Source organism: Trichomycterus rosablanca, chromosome 11 (assembly GCF_030014385.1).
Source record: "Trichomycterus rosablanca isolate fTriRos1 chromosome 11, fTriRos1.hap1, whole genome shotgun sequence".
NCBI classification, from domain to species: Eukaryota; Metazoa; Chordata; class Actinopteri; order Siluriformes; family Trichomycteridae; genus Trichomycterus; species Trichomycterus rosablanca.
Genome location: NC_085998.1, coordinates 9,998,749 through 10,018,870, shown reverse-complemented (window position 1 = coordinate 10,018,870; position 20,122 = coordinate 9,998,749). Strand labels below are relative to the sequence as shown.

Here is a 20,122-nt window from a genome sequence, read left to right as displayed (position 1 = left end):
CAGAAAGGAACCGGATCGCCCCGCCTGGGAATTGAACCTAGGTCCTTCTTGCTGTGAGGCGACAGTGCTACCCACTGAGCCACCGTGCCTCCCCTAAAGGCAAACAATCCTAAAGAAATCATGCAGAACCACCCAACGTTCCCACAAATGCTGAACACCACATTCATACCACAGTGGGTGAAAGTGTAGAGGGATTTTAAGGAGCAGGGTTGCGCCCTAAAGCCCAAAGTAGTTTCACAGTTTGTAAGGCAGGTGTGTTAGCGTGACACTAGAAAATATGATTATTGGGATTTAAATAACAAAAAGCTTTCTTCAGAACTGCAGTGTTTTGCAAGACCAAGGCGGGGGAGTGAATTTGACGATTGAGAAAGTGAGACCGATATTCAGTAATTTGGCCTTTTACGAGCTAGACTAGACACTAAGGTGGGTTGGTATGACAAAGCGATGAATGTACCTGAATTATTAGTCACACGACATTCAAATGACTAAATACAATCTGTAGGACAGGTACAGTGTATCACAAAAGTGAGTACACCCCTCACATTTCTGCAAATATTTCATTATATCTTTTCATGGGACAACACTATAGACATGAAACTTGGATATAACTTAGAGTAGTCAGTGTACAGCTTGTATAGCAGTGTAGATTTACTGTCTTCTGAAAATAACTCAACACACAGCCATTAATGTCTAAATAGCTGGCAACATAAGTGAGTACACCCCACAGTGAACATGTCCTAATTGTGCCCAAAGTGTCAATATTTTGTGTGACCACCATTATTATCCAGCACTGCCTTAACCCTCCTGGGCATGGAATTCACCAGAGCTGCACAGGTTGCTACTGGAATCCTCTTCCACTCCTCCATGATGACATCACGGAGCTGGTGGATGTTAGACACCTTGAACTCCTCCACCTTCCACTTGAGGATGCGCCACAGGTGCTCAATTGGGTTTAGTCCATCACCTTTACCTTCAGCCTCCTCAGCAAGGCAGTTGTCATCTTGGAGGTTGTGTTTGGGGTCGTTATCGTGTTGGAAAACATGCTCTGTTTCAGAATGTCACAGTACATGTTGAAATTCATGTTTCCCTCAATGAACTGCAGCTCCCCAGTGCCAGCAACACTCATGCAGCCCAAGACCATGATGCTACCACCACCATGCTTGACTGTAGGCAAGATACAGTTGTCTTGGTACTTCTCACCAGGGCGCCGCCACACATGCTGGACACCATCTGAGCCAAACAAGTTTATCTTGGTCTCGTCAGACCACAGGGCATTCCAGTTATCCATGTTCTTGGACTGCTTGTCTTCAGCAAACTGTTTGCTGGCTTTCTTGTGCGTCAGCTTCCTTCTGGGATGACGACCATGCAGACCGAGTTGATGCAGTGTGCGGCGTATGGTCTGAGCACTGACAGGCTGACCTTCCACGTCTTCAACCTCTGCAGCAATGCTGGCAGCACTCATGTGTCTATTTTTTAAAGCCAACCTCTGGATATGACGCCGAACACGTGGACTCAACTTCTTTGGTCGACCCTGGCGAAGCCTGTTCCGAGTGGAACCTGTCCTGGAAAACCGCTGTATGACCTTGGCCACCATGCTGTAGCTCAGTTTCAGGGTGTTAGCAATCTTCTTATAGCCCAGGCCATCTTTGTGGAGAGCAACAATTCTATTTCTCACATCCTCAGAGAGTTCTTTGCCATGAGGTGCCATGTTGAATATCCAGTGGCCAGTATGAGAGAATTGTACCCAAAACACCAAATTTAACAGCCCTGCTCCCCATTTACACCTGGGACCTTGACACATGACACCAGGGAGGGACAACGACACATATGGGCACAATTTGGACATGTTCACTGTGGGGTGTACTCACTTATGTTGCCAGCTATTTAGACATTAATGGCTGTGTGTTGAGTTATTTTCAGAAGACAGTAAATCTACACTGCTATACAAGCTGTACACTGACTACTCTAAGTTATATCCAAGTTTTATGTCTATAGTGTTGTCCCATGAAAATATATAATAAAATATTTGCAGAAATGTGAGGGGTGTACTCACTTTTGTGATACACTGTAGGTGTGGACAAAAGAGACAGGGAATCCAATCTAGGATCAGAGACGGGATATAAAAAGATTTGGGGAAGTCTGGATAAAGGAACAATGCAAACGCTGTTGAAAAAAAATCTCTGAAGGAAGTTTAGGTGAATGGGTGGGGTGACTCAGAGTCAGTCAGTCTGAGATATTCAGCTGACATTATCTGTGCTCTTGAGCAATGATAAGGAAGAAAGAAAACAGGTTGGTGTTGAAATATTGATGAAATGACAAGTAGGTGGGGTAGCGTTACGCACCAGTACTGTTCATCTAGACTAAGGTATAATTTAGCGTGTGTTATAATTCAGAATCATGTGCTGTATTTTCTGGGTACACGGGTGCCAAAGTAGTAAATTATGTCTGGCCACTACCGCTGAGATCCGCGGCACAAATCTCATTAGTGCTATCGCCCAGTTGGGTGTCTACAAATGATAGACAGAAATGATTGACAGGCAGGTGGCTGAACAGCCTTGCTATTGGGAGGTGCACCTGTCAGTGTGTTCCCAGTGCAGGTCCCAAGCCCAGATAAAAATAAGGTGGTTTTTGTTTTAGGTTTGACAATAACTGTATTTTTTGGGTTCATGGATGGCAAAGCGGTAAATTACGTTTGGCCATTATTGCCGAGATTAGTGGGACAAATCTCATCAGTGTTATCGGCAGGTTGGGGATCAACAAATGATAGACAGATATGATCGGCGGGCAGGTGGCTGAACAGCCCTGCTATTTGAAGGTGCACCTGTTAGTGTGTTCTCAGTGCAGATCCCAAGCCCAGATAAAAATGAGGTTTTTGTTTTAGGTTGGACAAAAACGGTATTTTTTTGGGTACACGGGTGGCAGAGCTGTAAATTACGTTTAGCCATTATTGCCGAGATCAGCGGCACAAATATCATTAGTGTTATCGGCTGGTTGGGTGTCAACAAATGATAGATCTGATAGGCGGGCGGGTGACTGAACAACCTTGCTATTGGGAGGAGCACCTGTCAGTGTGTTATCAGTGCAGGTCCCAAGCCCAGATCAAAATAAGGAGGTTTGCATTAGGAATGGCATCTAGAATACAAAACATAATTCAGAATCATGTGATCTAAATCAGAATTTTGTTTTAAGTTTGACAAAAACTGTATTTTTTGGGTACACGGGTGGCAAAGCGGTAAATTACGGTTGGCCATTATTGCCGAGATCAGCGGGACAAATCTCATGAGTGCTTTTGGCCGGTTGGGCATCTACAAATGATTGACGTAATTGGCAGGTGAGTGGCTGACCAGCCTAGCTATTGGGCGAGATCAGTGGAACAAATCTCATCAGTGTTATCGGCAGGTTGGGTCTATCAGGTCAACAACTGATAGACAGATATGATCGGCGGGCAGGTGACTGAACAGCCTAGCTATTGGGAGGTGCACCTGTCAGTGTCTCAATGCAGATCCCAAGCCCAGATAAAAATAAGGAGGAGTGCATCAGGAATGGCATCCAGAATACAAAAAATAATTCAGAATCATGTGATCTAAATTGGAATATTATTTTAGGTTTGCTAAAAGGTGTATTTTCTGGGTACTTGGGTGACGAAGTGCTAAGTTACGTTTATCAGCGGCACAAATCTCATCAGTGTTATCAACCAGCTGGGTGTCAACAAATGATAGACAGATATGATCGGCAGACAGGTGACTGAACAACCTTGCTACTGGGAGGTGCACCTGTCAGTGTGTTCTCAGTGCAGGTCCCAAGCCCAGATAAAAATAATGAGGTATGCATCAGGAATGCCATTCAGAATAAAAAACTGTGCCAAATCAAATATGCGGACCAGAATGATCGGCTTTGGCAACCCTTAAATGCGAGATCAGATGTAAAAGTAGTTGTATTTTCTGATATTTCATGACAAAGTGTCAGTCAGTACTAAACTAAGTGTATGAATTTAATCTAATGCCATGTCTCACTAAAGATAGAAGTGTTGGGAAGACTTCTGACACATAGTAAGAACACTCCAATTTAAGGAACCTTTAGACATAAGAATTCTTTGGCATTCAACTGTGATTTGAAACACAGTGCGCCCCTTTAATCCAGTCAGCTTATACTCTTCTTTTTGTTGGAAAAAACAAGGAGGTGTGTAACAAGGAGGGGTGTAACATTTACCAACAGTAGTATAATTTACCAAACAGTAAATTTACCAAAAGGGTCATTTCAAGTGTGATCATTATGTGTCTAAAAGATACTAATCTGATTGCCAAACACAATGCAGTTACTGTTTAAGACAGACATTAACAACAGACATTCGTAAACTGTCCAACACCAACAACAGCAAGATTATGTAGATGCATTGTTTATTTTACTGCAGCGGGGTGGTGAGCACTTAGTGCCAGATGTATTCCCGCACCTTTGAAATTAAGGGAATGAAACCCATGTGCAAGAGGTTTAACCAAGCCACAATAAAACTCGAGAAATTAATCAAACTAAACCAAACCAAAGATGGAACTTGAGAATGGAGAAGACAGGTGATCACATAGCTGGAGCAGAAACACTGCACTCCAACCAAAAACACAAGGGTAGCCACTGAGGAGAAAGAGTGCCTGTGTACTCTGTAACTCTGCCAGTTACTCAGTTTACCAATGAGTTGCAACCCAAACACTCCAGAGAATCAGACAGAAAAACCCAGCAAACTTGTAGCCGCAAGCTGCCTCGCCACACATGGACAAAACTCAAGAACAGGAAGGATGCCCGTGGCAGCCACCGGCCAGTGAAACGGATGTCAGCAAAAAGCCAGCCGGAGAAGCCAGGCAGGTAGTCAAGTCCGACTGTCAGCCAGTCATGGCGGACAGAAGAGTAATCCAGGTCCAGGTTTGTTGTCACCAGGTGTAGTGAGTAATGTTTGATTTGGCACAGAGGAGACTTTGAAGTGTAGTTCAAAAAGAAATACACAATCAATCTGTGCCTCCACCCCTGCTAGTAAGCATAAATAAAGCAGTACATTACACCATGTTCTCACCAAGTTTATGGCTTTTTGTTTTGATGCATTTTTAATGTTTGAAATCAAAAGTCAATACACACCAGCTGTATTATGTTCAGTAATAGCCGTGAGCACACGTGAAAGTGAGAATCCTTTTTATACAGTTAGTACTGATGTAAAAGACAATTCTTCAATAAGTAACAGTTAAGCCATTATACACCGATCATCCATAACATCAAAACCACCTCCTTGTTTCTACACTCACTGTCCATTTTATCAGCTCCACTTACCATATAGAAGCACTTTGTAGTTCTACAATTACTGACTGTAGTCCATCTGTTTCTCTGCATACCTTTTTAGCCTATTTTTACTGTTCTTTAATGGTCAGGACCCCCACGGGACCACTACAGAGCAGGTATTATTTAGGTGGTGGATCATTCTCAGCACTGCAGTGACACTGACATGGTGGTGGTGTGTTAGTGTGTGTTGTGCTGGTATGAGTGGATCAGACACAGCAGTGCTGCTGGAGTCTTTTATAATACCGTGTCCACTCACTTTCCACTCTATTAGACACTCCTACCTAGTTGGTCCACCTTGTAGATGTAAAGTCAGAGACGATCTCTCATCTATTGCTGCTGTTTGAGTTGGTCATCTTCTAGACCTTCATCAGTGGTCACAGGACGCTCCCCACGGGGCGCTGTTTGCTGGATATTTTTGGTTGGTGGACTATTCTCAGTCCAGCAGTGACAGTGAGGTGTTTAAAAAACTCCAGCAGCGCTGCTGTGTCTGATCCACTCATACCAGCACAACACACACTAACACACCACCACCATGTCAGTGTCATTGCAGTGCTGAGAATGACCCACAACCCAAATAATACCTGCTCTGTGGTGGTCCTGTGGGGGTCCTGACCATTAAAGAACAGCATGAAAGGGGGCTAACAAAGTTTGCAGAGAAACAGATGGACTACAGTCAGTAATTGTAGAACTACGAAGTTCTTCTATATGGGAAGTGAAGCTGATAAAATGGACAGTGAGTGTAGAAACAAGGAGGTGGTTTTAATGTTATGGCTGATCAGTGTAGTTGGTGTAAAACTGGGGTACTGTCCATAGTTTTGGAATAGGATTACAAACTCATGGTCAGGTGTCCACATACTTCTGGTCTAAGTTTATTAAAAAATTGAATATGTACTCAATTCTTAATAGGATGTGACTAGTGATTCAAATAGCTCGTCTTGCCATCTTTTATATTGTATCTATAGAAAAGTGGATTAGAGAATTCCAGTGAACATCTGAATGTACAAGTCGGGTCGGGTCAGGCAGTGTTTTGCAGATGTTACAATGTGTGTATGACTCTGTCTATGTACAGGTGTTTCTGGTTTTGATCGTTGTAGTCTGGACCTGTAGCTCATCCACCCAGAAAAACAGGTGTTACGACGGTGGAATTAACAGACTTCTAAGTGATTGTGAGATGTCAGATGTTGCAGCAACACCTGAGGTGTTATTAAAAGGGCAGGTACTTCTGTTCCCATACTGCTCAGAGAGTCTTTTGTTGGCTGCTGCACTTCTGACATGAGGTCAGATTTCTGTATGGATTTTTGTATGACGCTGCATCCATATTGACTCATTTGACCGTGTTTTTTAGCAGCCCAGTTTGTTCTTTTTTTATTATTATTATTTTTATATTTTTTTTATGCATTTTCTTCCCTTTTTCTTCCGACTTTTAACACGTTTAATTGCCCGATTGCGTCACGCTTCCTCTCCACTAATGCCAGCCCCCGCTCTGATTTGAGGAGAACAAAGCTAACCCACGTCCCCTCCGACACGTGGGCAGCAGCCATATGCATTTGGTCACCTACACTAGACGAGATCTGTTGCATATTAGCTCTGTGTACGGAGAGAGACACCCTGATCCTACTTAATGCACGCCCCTATATGAACAACAGGCCAATCGTTGTCCATGTGGCTGCTCAGCCCAGACGGCAGGCAGAGCTGAGACTCGATACGATGTATTCAAGATCCCAGCTCTGGTGTGCCAGCGTGTGTTTTTACCGCAGCGCCACAGCAGCCTCGGTTTGTTCTTCAGTAAGTGCTTCTTACATTGGTTTGCTTAGCAGTGGATCTACAGTAGATGCTTGTTTAGGGTGCCACATGGTAAGAAAGTGCAGGTGCTAGACTGGCCTGACTGCAGTCTAATCCTACTGGTTTTTGGATTTGGGTTTGTAAACAAATATAACAAAGTTCCAGTGTTGGAAGTATGTTATTTAATATGCAAGCCAAAACCCGAAGAATGACTAAGCACTTGGGATGTAACAATGCACCACAAGACAGTAAAAAATAGGTGCACATGTGCCACGATTTTAATTAGTTATTCATTTAGGATGAATCGATATTCACTTTAAGCAGCAGAGGGCACTGGCGCTATTCACCTCGCCTGGTTGTTGCCAGGTAGGGGGATTTTCCGCCAAATTTTTTTATGTGAGGATACTTTATTTGTATTTTTCATTTATTTATATAATGTTGGATTTGTTTTAAATTTTTATTTAATTTATTTATTTCCATTTTTTTACATAAGCATTATTTGGCATAGTTTGTACCTACCTCAGAAATAAAAGGGCATTCATTATTTAGATACAAAAAATTTTTTTTTTTTTTTAAGAGAAATAATAAAAGGAAACTTTGTCATAATTTGTCTTCAATTTAATTTTGTTTCAAAAAATTGGGAAAAAATCGTATCGTGAACCCAGTATCATGAATCGTATCGCATCGTGGGTAGAGTGTATCGTTACATCCCTACTAAGCACATTTCTAATTGCAGTAGTAATGTGTACTGTGGCAGGTGTAGCCTAGCAGTTAAGGTACTGGACTAGTAAGCCAGGTTCCCACTGTTGGGCCCTTGAGCAAGGCCCTTAACACTGAATTGCTTAGACTCTATAATGTAAGTCGCTTTGGACAAAAGCATCTGCTAAATTTCAAAACTCTAATTAAAGCTTAAGGAAACATGTAAACTGTAATTGTTATCAGTCAATTTTATTTATTTATTTTTTTCTTCTTTCATGCTTCCTTTACAAATCAGAAATTATGATTACTTGCTAGCTTATGTTAGTCACAGTCATTAGTATTGCTTTGCCTGACATCCTCGTTACCCAGTTGCCTAGTGACAGTGCCTTTGGAACTACTTCACTGGTGAACTTTGCCATGTTAAAATCATAAATTCACAAGTTCAGTAAAAGTTTCATCACTTGTTTATATATAGACTGTACTGGAACGAAGGATTTCTGCTGAAGGAACAGAGATCTGTTCAGACTTGAACTCGTTTCTGTTTCAGCAGCCAGAAAAATAAAAGATTGTAGGGTTGACAAATCACTTGGAACTCAGAATGCAGTCCGGCGCTGGGTAAGGCCAGAAAAGAGAGCTTGGCACAGCAACACCGGTTTAGAGAATTAGGGGAGACTGGAAAGTGTCCAGCAGTGTTGTCTGGAATCGGAAAGAGGTGTAACAATGCTGAGCCAGAGTCAGGAGGAATTTATGGCTGATACATCTCACAGGCTGGAACAAGCTTTTATTATGCTGGTTTAAAGCTATAGGGGCCTGATAATGTAATGTACAGTGTATCACAAAAGTGAGTACACCCCTCACATTTCTGCAAATATTTTATTATATCTTTTCATGGGACAACACTATAGACATGAAACTTGGATATAAGTTAGAGTAGTCAGTGTACAACTTGTATAGCAGTGTAGATTTACTGTCTTCTGAAAATAACTCAACACACAGCCATTAATGTCTAAATGTCTGGCAACATAAGTGAGTACACCCCACAGTGAACATGTCCAAATTGTGCCCAAAGTGTCAATATTTTGTGTGACCACCATTATTATCCAGCACTGCCTTAACCCTCCTGGGCATGGAATTCACCAGAGCTGCACAGGTTGCTACTGGAATCCTCTTCCACTCCTCCATGATGACATCACGGAGCTGGTGGATGTTAGACACCTTGAACTCCTCCACCTTCCACTTGAGGATGCGCCACAGGTGCTCAATTGGGTTTAGTCCATCACCTTTACCTTCAGCTTCCTCAGCAAGGCAGTTGTCATCTTGGAGGTTGTGTTTGGGGTCGTTATCCTGTTGGAAAACTGCCATAAGGCCCAGTTTTCGAAGGGAGGGGATCATGCTCTGTTTCAGAGTGTCACAGTACATGTTGGAATTCATGTTTCCCTCAATGAACTGCAGCTCCCCAGTGCCAGCAACACTCATGCAGCCCAAGACCATGATGCTACCACCACCATGCTTGACTGTAGGCAAGATACAGTTGTCTTGGTACTTCTCACCAGGGCGCCGAGACTTCTTGGTCTCGTCAGACCACAGGGCATTCCAGTAATCCATGTTCTTGGACTGCTTGTCTTCAGCAAACTGTTTGCGGGCTTTCTTGTGCGTCAGCTTCCTTCTGGGATGACGACCATGCAGACCGAGTTGATGCAGTGTGCGGCGTATGGTCTGAGCACTGACAGGCTGACCTCCCACGTCTTCAACCTCTGCAGCAATGCTGGCAGCACTCATGTGTCTATTTTTTAAAGCCAACCTCTGGATATGACGCCGAACACGTGGACTCAACTTCTTTGGTCGACCCTGGCGAAGCCTGTTCCGAGTGGAACCTGTCCTGGAAAACCGCTGTATGACCTTGGCCACCATGCTGTAGCTCAGTTTCAGGGTGTTAGCAATCTTCTTATAGCCCAGGCCATCTTTGTGGAGAGCAACAATTCTATTTCTCACATCCTCAGAGAGTTCTTTGCCATGAGGTGCCATGTTGAATATCCAGTGGCCAGTATGAGAGAATTGTACCCAAAACACCAAATTTAACAGCCCTGCTCCCCATACACCAGGGAGGGACAACGACACATTTGGGCACAATTTGGACATGTTCACTGTGGGGTGTACTCACTTATGTTGCCAGCTATTTAGACATTAATGGCTGTGTGTTGAGTTATTTTCAGAAGACAGTAAATCTACACTGCTATACAAGCTGTACACTGACTACTCTAAGTTATATCCAAGTTTCATGTCTATAGTGTTGTCCCATGAAAAGATATAATGAAATATTTGCAGAAATGTGAGGGGTGTACTCACTTTTGTGATACACTGTATATGGTGTGGTATGTTGTCTTAAAGCAGGGTGGGGCAGGGGACTGGGTACTCCTAAAGGTGTTCAGTACTGTATTTAGACAGATAGATAGATAGATAGATAGATAGATAGATAGATAGATAGATAGATAGATAGATAGATAGATAGATAGATAGATAGATAGATAGATAGATAGATAGATAGATAGATAGATAGATAGATAGATAGTAGGGATGTCCCGATCACGTTTTTTTGTTCCCGATCTTTAATTTTGATCCCGATCCGATACCGATTCTCAAACCGATACTTGTATTTTCTAGATATTGTCTAGATAAGAACTAGATAACACTGTTTACACAGTGCACACTTCAAGTACATTACAGTTATTCAAATTAATCCAATGTACATGTTTAACAACTGAATAGCTCTGCAGTGCTGTAGGAAAAAAATTGCCTGCATCCAAACTATTGCTTAATGTTCTTTTACAAAATAAAAGTAAACAAACCTAATGCAGCATTGTAGTAAAAATGAAGTGAGATAATTACAGTTTCACTTTGAACTTTATATTCAAAGAACATAATTCTGTTTATTGCAGTGATACAAAAAGCAGCTTAACTTGAATATAAAAAAACAAATAAGTTACTTAACAGCATTACAGTAAAACCTGAATACCAAAATAAATGGAAAGTCACTCTTTTGTTATGAAGGAAAGCCAGTTCTTAAAGTGCTTGTATTGTGACAATGGTTTGATGGACGGGTCTACGCAAAGTGAGTATGTTTTGACCCTTTGGGGCTTCCATAGTGCATGGGATAGCGTGCTCGGCTCTGGCTGTCCGCTATTCGGAACAGAATAAGTTAATAAAGTGTTTTGCTCCCGACATTTTGTGAATATACCGTGTATTTTATTTCTTTATTAAGTGAGTGCATCACTACGACGCTCGGTTACATAACTAAGCCAATCAGAGAGCTTGATACTGAGATGTCGTTCAGTCTTGTAACACGTAAACTCGTAAAAGCTGTATGTTATGGTCCTGAAGTTGAAATACTCGGATTAAAAGTTATTGTTTTGTAAACCGGAGTGATCCTCGACTCACACACCATATAAACAGTAAAATTCTACAGTAATGAACGCAGCTCTGCTCCTACCGCCTCGTGAAACGCTCGCATTACAGACATTACACCGCTGTTGGACTCGTTTCACTTTCCAATTTAAAGTATTTCCACACAGCGGACATGCTGACATAATACAAAAGACCGGGTTATGCCGATTTCGCATCAGTTAAAAATGCCTTGATTGGCCCCGATCCCGATCTGTATGGATGGATTGATGGATGGATGGATGGATGGATGGATGGATGGATGGATGGATGGATGGATGGATGGATGGATGGATGGATAGATAGATAGATAGATAGATAGATAGATAGATAGATAGATAGATAGATAGATAGATAGATAGATAGATAGATAGATAGATAGATAGATAGATTCATTGATTCATTGCTCGGTACAAGTATGAGGCAATGAAATGCAGTTAGCATGTACCAGAAGTACAAATAATAGTAGTGCGAAGGTTGAGAGATCAAGCCCACCACCTTCAAGCTACCTGTGTAGGGCCTTTGAGCACGGTACTGCCCACAGTCCAGCAAGCTTTACATTTTACATTAACATTTACTGCATTTACTCACTCACTTTCTTAACTGTTCATCCAATTAGGGTCGCGGGGGGTGCTGGAGCCTATCCCAGCTTTTCAATGGGCGCAAGGCACACAGTAACACCCTGGACGGGGCGCCAGTCCTTCGCAGGGCAGACACACATACACACACACATACATATTAACCTGAATGCATGTTTTTGGACTGTGGGAGGAAACCGGCGCTCCCGGAAAAAACCCACGCAGACACAGGGAGGACATGCAAACTCTGCACATAAAGGACACTGACCGCCCCACCTGGGGATCAAACCCAGGACCTTCTTGCTGTGAGGTGACAGTGCTACCCACCGTGCCACCCTTTACTGCATTTAGCAGATGCTTTTCATCCAAAGTGACTCACATTTGCTAATGAGTACAGTGCAAGCAATTTAGTGCTCAGGGGCCAAACAGTGGCAACATTCTGATTTCTAGTTCAGTCCCTTAACCACTAAGCTACCAATGCCCAGACATTAAACCTGGCCAAGGTTGCCATGCAAGAAAGAATCTTCCAATCCTGCTGTATGCTTGTCCATGTGAACACCAACAAAGGCTTTAAGGTGCTGATTTTGGGCTTGACTTTCTTTGCACCTTTGTTGCGCTGTGGCCTCTAAAGCTCTCTTGACTGTGGACAGGGTCATCTGTGTATCAGCAGCTTCCGACTTACGGCAGAACTGTTCTTTGGCAACTTTTATATTCCGTGTAAGCATTCTTGGACAAAGGATGTAAGGATGTGTTTAAGATATAGTCACACAAAAACCAGAAGGGTTGCAGATGTTGACAGCTGTGACATGCACGCCTCTCCTTATACAAGTCTTCTCTTTTATGTACCCAGGATGTGTGCAGGATAAATAACAACTGGTGATTGCTAAGTAGAACCAGCAGTCATGAGCAACAACATGTTCGGCGGCAGCAGCATGCTGTGTGAGTATTACTTTTTTTTTTACTTCTTTGTGTCTTATTTAATCCCTCTGCTTACCACGGTTTCCCTTGAACCCTGTTGAGCAAGGCAATGCAGACATGCAGCAGCAAGTCTAACGATAATTTGCAAGGGATGTCGAAGAACCCGTCCTGTTATTAAGTTTAGGTGTGGAGGAACCCGGCTGGCCTGACAGATCCCTGACCTCAACCTCACAGAACAGCTTTGGGATGAATTGTAACATCAATTGGGAGTCTGGCCAGCTGGTTTACCATCAGTGTCTGACCACATAAATGCTGTTTTGAGTAATTTGGCACTAACTGCTACGTACGCAATTCAAAATAGTATATACTGTACAACGATCAGCCATAACATTAAAACCACCTCCTTGTTTCTACACTCACTGTCCATTTTATCAGCTCCACTTACCACATAGAAGCACTTTGTAGTTCTACAATTACTGACTGTAGTCCATCTGTTTCTCTGCATGCTTTGTTAGCCCCCTTTCATGCTGTTCTTCAATGATCAGGACCACCACAGAGCAGGTATTATTTGGGTGGTGGGTCAATCTCAGCTCTGCAGTGACACTGACATGGTGGTGGTGTGTTAGTGTGTGTTGTGCTGGTATGAGTGGATCAGACACAGCAGCGCTGCTGGAGTTTTTAAACACCTCACTGTCACTGCTGGCCTGAGAATAGTCCACCAACCAAAAATATCCAGCCAACAGCACCCCGTAGGCGGCGTCCTGTGACCACTGATGAAGGTTTCGAAAATGACCAACTCAAACAGCAGCAATAGATGAGCGATCGTCTCTGACTTTACATCTACAAGGTGGACCAACTAGGTAGGAGTGTCTAATAGAGTGGACAGTGAGTGGACACAGTATTTAAAAACTCACACAACACACACTAACACACCACCACCATGTCAGTGTCACTGCAGTGCTGAGAATGATCCACCACCCAAATAATACCTGCTCTGTAGTGGTCCTGTGGGGGTCCTGACCATTGAAGAACAGGGTGAAAGCAGGTTAAAAAGTATGTAGAGAAATACAGTAGATGGGCTACAGTCAGTAACTGTAGAACTACAAAGTGCTCCTATATGGTAAGTGGAGCTGATAAAATGGACAGTGAGTGTAGAAACAAGGAGGTGGTCATAATGTTATGCCTAATTGCTGTATATTAGCGATATAAAAACAGTACAGAGTTTATTATTTACCAGGAATTGTATATTTTAAATTAATTTAGTGCTGTAAAGTTGTCTGTGTTTCTTTTACAGTCCATGCCATCACAGAGGACCTGAATGCCTCTTTGGCCACGGCGGACGAACTGTCTCGCGAATTTAATTCCCTCTTTCAGGAGATCTCCAGCACCCCTGGAAACTCAACAACACAGGTAACACATTCACTGATGCACAAGCCATTGTTTCATTAGGCTTGTGTTTAGCTGAGAGCAGCATCTTAATCACGGTTCTTCATCCCAATTTCTAGCCATTCTGCAGAGCCGGTTTTCCACTGCACTGTCCAAAACAAGAACTGGTCAAAGCTTCTTTTACTGGAACTGGTACCTCTGGTACTAGATTTAATTCACTTTGATGTGATAAACATTTGGACCTGGAACATTTGCTATAGAAACCTGACAGTTTGTACTGGAATTATGTCCTCAGTATACAAACCAAAACATTTGTTATAGAATCTGGACTTTTGGTACTGAAAACTGGAATGTTTGGTTTGTGATGTGGTACTTTCGGGGTTAAAAAGTGTACCTTTGATACTTAAAATGGCACCACTGTTAGTGAAATAGTGAAAAGTTTGGATGTATTTTCTCCCCTTTTTCTCCTGACTTTTAGCGTATCCAATCACCCAATTGCATTATGCTTCCTCTCTACTGATGCGGATCCCTGTCCTGATTGAGGAGAGCAAGACTGACCCACGCCCCCTCCGGCACGTGGGCAGCAGCCGTATGCAATATGTCACCTACACCAGACGAGATCAGCTGCGGATCAGCTCTGTGTACGGAGAGACTCACCCTGATCCGGGCTAAATGGGTAGCACTGTAGCCTAACAGCAAGAAGGTCCTGGGTTCGATCCCCAGGTGGGGTGGTCTGGGTCCTTCCTGTGTGAAGTTTGCATGTTCTCCCCGTGTCCGCGTGGGTTTCCTCCGGATGCTCCGGTTTCCTCCCACAGTCCAAAGACGTGCAAGTGAGGTTAATTGGAGACACTAAATTGTCCATGTGTGTGTTTGATATAACCCAGTGAACTGATGAATCTTGTGTGGTGAGTGACTACCGTTCCTGTCATGAATGTAACCAAAGTGTAAAACATGACGTTAAAATCCTAATAAACAAACAAACAAACACCCTGATCCGCACTCTTTCCCCGTTTCTGTGCAGGCGCCATTAATCAGCCATCAGCCCCTCAATACCCCACCTAACAGGCCAATCGTTGTTCATGTAGGTGCCCAGCCCAGCCGGCAGGCAGAGCTGAGACCCGATACGATGTATTCGAGATCCCAGCTCTGGTGTGCTAGTGTGTTTTTTTACCGCTGCGCCACCTGAGCGGCGAACTTTTGGTTCTTAAAAGGAAGTGGTACTTGTGATGTTGGATGTGGGAACTGTGGTACTGTTGTACTTCTACCAGAACTGGTTCATTTGGTACTAAAAAGTCATACCTTTGGTACTAAGGCTAGAACTTTTGGTGGAGCGTTTGAACATTTTGTACTGGAAGTGGGCAGTGGTAGCTCAGCGGTTAAGGCACTGGACTAGTAATCAGAAGGTTGCTGGTTCAAGCTCCACCACCGCCAGGTTGCCACTGTTGGGCTCCTGAGCAAAGCACTTAACCCTTGATTAGCTCTTTGTATTCAGTCATAATTGTGAGTCGCTTTGGATAAAACGGTCTGCCGTAAATGTAAGTGGTTTTTGGTACTGAAACCAAAACTTTAATCTTTGGGCCACTGACTGTTGAAAAGGACAGTTTAGGTTTTTTGGTGCGAGATGTTCTGGTTCTGTGCATTTAAATTGCAGTATTGGACTATAGATCACTATGATGTTAATAATTTTAATCCCTGTGTTACTTTTATGGTAGAGCACGAACTCTAGACCAGAAGACACCACCAGATACAGCAGCAGTGACACCAGTTCCAGCAGCTTCAACAGTGGAAATTATGCTGGCATCAGCAGCAGCAACAATGCCAGTATCAGCAGTGGAAGTAGAAACACCAGTTCCAGCACCATCAGCAGTGGCAACAGTGCCAACTTCAGTAGTGGCACCAGTGCCAGCACTGGTTACGGAAGCACTATTTCCAGCTCTTCCAACAGAGATGGAGGTGGAAATGGCGGCACTTTGACCAGAAGCAACATAGCTCTCCCACAAATCTCAGCTCCCATCAGATACTCAGAGCCCAGCACCCGCTCACCTGACTCTTTCTTTTCCAGTGGCAGAACCATTCCCACCTCCCCGAACCCCCTTAATCAACCGTACCCTCCACAGGCTCGAAACACTTTTCCTGAACCAGGCTACCCTCGAGGATCCCTGAGTCCATCCCCACATAGCCAACGTCGGGCATCGCCATCCCCCATTAGGTCACACGAGAGGAACTTGAGTGGCAGTTTTAACTTCTCTGAGCTCCCACCCAGTCACAAATACGAAATGCAATCTCTACCCAATATACTTCAAGTTCCTGGTAATCCAGTAGCTCCCTACGACTCTGCTACTACAGGTCGCAGGTCACCCAGGATGGACCCACTTCCTTCTACAGGGCCCTTTAGCCAACCGATGGGGGGTACACTGCCTCGCAACTTCATGCCATTCAAATCAGCAGGTGGGTGGAGTTACCAAATGCACATACACCGATCAGCCATAACATTAAAACCACCTCCTTGTTTCTACACTCACTGTCCATTTTATCAGCTCCACTTACCATATAGAAGCACTTTGTAGTTTTACAATTACTGACTGTAGTCCATCTGTTTCTGTACATGCTTTGTTAGCCCTCTTTCATGCTGTTCTTCAATGGTCAGGACCCCCACAGGACCACCACAGAGCTATTATTATTTAGGTGGTGGATCATTCTCAGCACTGCAGTGACACTGACATGGTGGTGGTGTGTTAGTGTGTGTTGTGCTGGTATGAGTGGATCAGACACAGCAGTGCTGATGGAGTTTTTAAACACCCCACTGTCACTGCTGGACTAAGAATAGTCCACCAACCAAAAATATCCAGCCAACAGCGCCCCGTGGGCAGCGTCCTATGACCACTGATGAAGGTCTAGAAGATGACCAACTCAAACAGCAGCAATAGATGAGCGATCGTCTCTGACTTTACCTCTACAAGGTGGACCAACTAGGTAGGAGTGTCTAATAGAGTGGACAGTGAGTGGACACAGTCTTTGAAAACTCCAGCAGCGCTGCTGTGTCTGATCCACTCATACCAGCACAACACACACTAACACACCACCACCATGTCAGTGTCACTGCAGTGCTGAGAATGATCCACCACCTGAATAATACCTGCTCTGTAGTGGTCCTCTGGGGGTCCTGACCATTGAAGAACAGGGTGAAAACAGGCTAAAAAGATATGTAGAGAAATAGATGGACTACAGTCAGTAATTGTAGAACTACAAAGTGCTTTTATATGGTAAGGGGAGCTGATAAAATGGACAGTGAGTCTAGAAACAAGGATGTGGTTTTAATGTTATGGCTGATCAGTGTATATAACTCTAGATCTAGATCTTTTCTCTTAAAAAGGGGATTAATTTGTTTACAGAAAGTGTGTAATGTCACACCCTTGGCTACATCCAGGTCACACAAATCAAACACAGCTTTTTAAAACGGTAGCTGATGCTGGTGTGTGCAACATGGTGAGTGGTGAGTCAAAGGGTGTCAAGGCGTGTTCCCAAAAGCCAAACAATCTGAATCACGCTGTGCACTTTTAACAGATTAGTAAAGGTGACTTTCTCTCTGACACTCCCTCCATTGATTTACCCTTGCTGTTTTTGTCTGTCAGATGATACCTTGTCGAGGCAGAAGAGCCCTTCCAAGTGGAACGAGACGGACCTGGACGTTTCTTATGAGCAGAAACCACACCACACTTATGAGAGTGAGTCCACATCAACAGATAATAACCAAATCTCATATCAGGTTACTGTTGCACAACTAGCTACACTGCATTATTAAAATATGTGGACAATTATGTCATGGTGTGCACTGACATTCAACGTGGCACTGTTTCTGTAACAAGTCACTTCAGTTTTGCTGTTTCTGCATCACCAGAGCTGCCATGTTTAGCTAATTTTGTAAAGTGGCAGTTTCTAGGAGCAGCAACAGTTCATAGTACAGTGCTACTGAGTACTGAAGATCACTAAGCAGCACATAAAAATGTCTTTTAGTGAAACTAACCTCCAGGTTCCAGACTGCCCCTGGAACCAACATTAGCACAAGAACTGTTTATCAGTTTGACTGAGCAGTCAAAACAGGCCTAAGATCATCATAAAATAAAAGAATCTCAGGCGACCCAGGTGGTACCAGCGCTGGGATTCTAAACTCCCCTAGTTCGAATCTCTGTTCTGCTACCGGTTGGCTGGGTGCCCTCTAGCAGGCACAATTTGAGACCAGACTAATAATGGGGTGGGGTCTTCAAAAATGTTGTGCAATGACCCTGATTGGCAGCCTGAGACGCATGTACAGAATAGACGAGCATGGAGATCAGTTCATGTCTCTCAGTGCGTGATATTCTGGTTTATGTGCGAATCCAACAAATTATGGGTGAACAAGAGGGGGTCAAGGGACTTTGCACTCATCGGAGGGGGCATGGGGCAGACGGTTATACTTACTTGAATGTGATCGGAATCCCCAGCAGCCATCCACTAAGCTAGGTCAAAAAGGATATGGTCTGCTGTATTAAACTTGACCGACACAGAACCCTGAACTTATCCCATCACAAACTTCTGCCATATAGGCTTTATCGCCAAACCAGTGGTGTGATAAGCAGTGTGGATAAATCCAGTGTCAAATAATAGGTGGGGAAGAAAGAAATAAAGATTGTTTAGGCATTAACTGATTGGGGGGCCCAGAACTTTTTTGGGTACCTCTGCACCAAATATGTGTTACTATAGTCATATTCCAAAATCAGCTTGAGAATATTTGAAAGTGAAACCAAGTCCATGTAAATACCCTTGGTTTTGGATTTGATGATCAGCTGTCAGGTGTCCACAAACTTCCGGCAATGTGGTGGAACTTTGACCCAGACTAAGTTAAACTAAGCATAAGCCTAATTCACCAAGACCAGAAATCAAGCACTTTACACTAAACTCTCACTCTGTTTTCCTCCCATGTAGAGAACGAGTGGATCAGACCGACTGTCTCCAACAGTAACTGGAGAGAATCCAACTTGGACTCGCCCACCATGCCCAGAAAGGTGTGTGTGCATAGAAAGTCTGGCAGACTTCGTACAATGGTGTATTTTTCTGTAATGAGCTTGTAAGTTAGTGTTTAAGTGTTGTTTGTACTGTGTTTTAATTGCTTTCTGAGTGCAATGAGTCTCAGTACTGGAATACGGATATCCATTTGACCAATAACCGACTGTCGTTTATCGATGCTTAACCATTAATCGACAAGCTAATTGCGACCTGTTATTATATTTAACATGTCAACAAGACTTCAGGCTTTATTAAATGAAAATGAAAACAGCTTGGTATGGGGTGCTGGGGTGGCAATCAGCCTTGTCATTGGAAGGTGCCAGTCCCAGGACTGGATAAAATTAGGAGGGTTATGTCAGGAAAGGCATCCAGCCTAAAACTGTGCCAAATCAGGTATTAAGACCAGAATGATCCGCTGTGGCAACCCCTTAAAACAGTGGTCCCCAACCACCGGGCCGCAGACCGGTACTGCTCTGTGGGTCATTTATTACCGGGCCGCACATAAAGATTACAAAAATAAAATAAATAATAAATAAATACGAAAAATTATATAAATATATATAATATATATATATATATATGTATATATATATATATATATAATAATATAAATAATAATAAATAAAATAAATAAACAATTAGAGATCGCTACAAGAGTAATTAAATTTCCAACACTCTTTGGGTGTTATTGTCCCCAATCACCAGTAGGTGGGAGCAGCGTCTCATTGCAGCGAAAAAACTCAGGATTCACACTGATTTTCCATTTTACAGTTATTCTATTTTAAATCCTTCCACCCCGCTGGTCCGTGAAATTGTATCTTATATGAAACCGGTCCGTGGTGCAAAAAACGTTGACGACCGCTGCCAGTAGCAGTTAGAGATGTCAGCTCTGGTGTGCTAGCATGTTTTACCACTGCGCCACCTGAGCGCCCTCCTTGTTTATGACTTTAATTATTTAT

General features: G+C 43.3%; 1 protein-coding gene across 2 annotated transcripts in view; it reads left to right on the top strand.

The window, feature by feature from the left end:
• Nucleotides 1-20,122, top strand: part of ppp1r13l (protein phosphatase 1, regulatory subunit 13 like) — a 49,542-nt gene that overhangs the window by 18,856 nt on the left and 10,564 nt on the right. For both annotated transcript variants that reach the window (XM_063005144.1, XM_063005145.1), the window contains exons 2-6: nt 12,667-12,755; nt 14,029-14,144; nt 15,833-16,568; nt 17,753-17,845; nt 19,083-19,162. In XM_063005144.1, coding sequence (XP_062861214.1) covers nt 12,719-12,755; nt 14,029-14,144; nt 15,833-16,568; nt 17,753-17,845; nt 19,083-19,162 — 1,062 coding nt within the window. In that variant the 5' untranslated portion in view covers nt 12,667-12,718. The remainder of the gene's footprint in view (nt 1-12,666; nt 12,756-14,028; nt 14,145-15,832; nt 16,569-17,752; nt 17,846-19,082; nt 19,163-20,122) is intronic.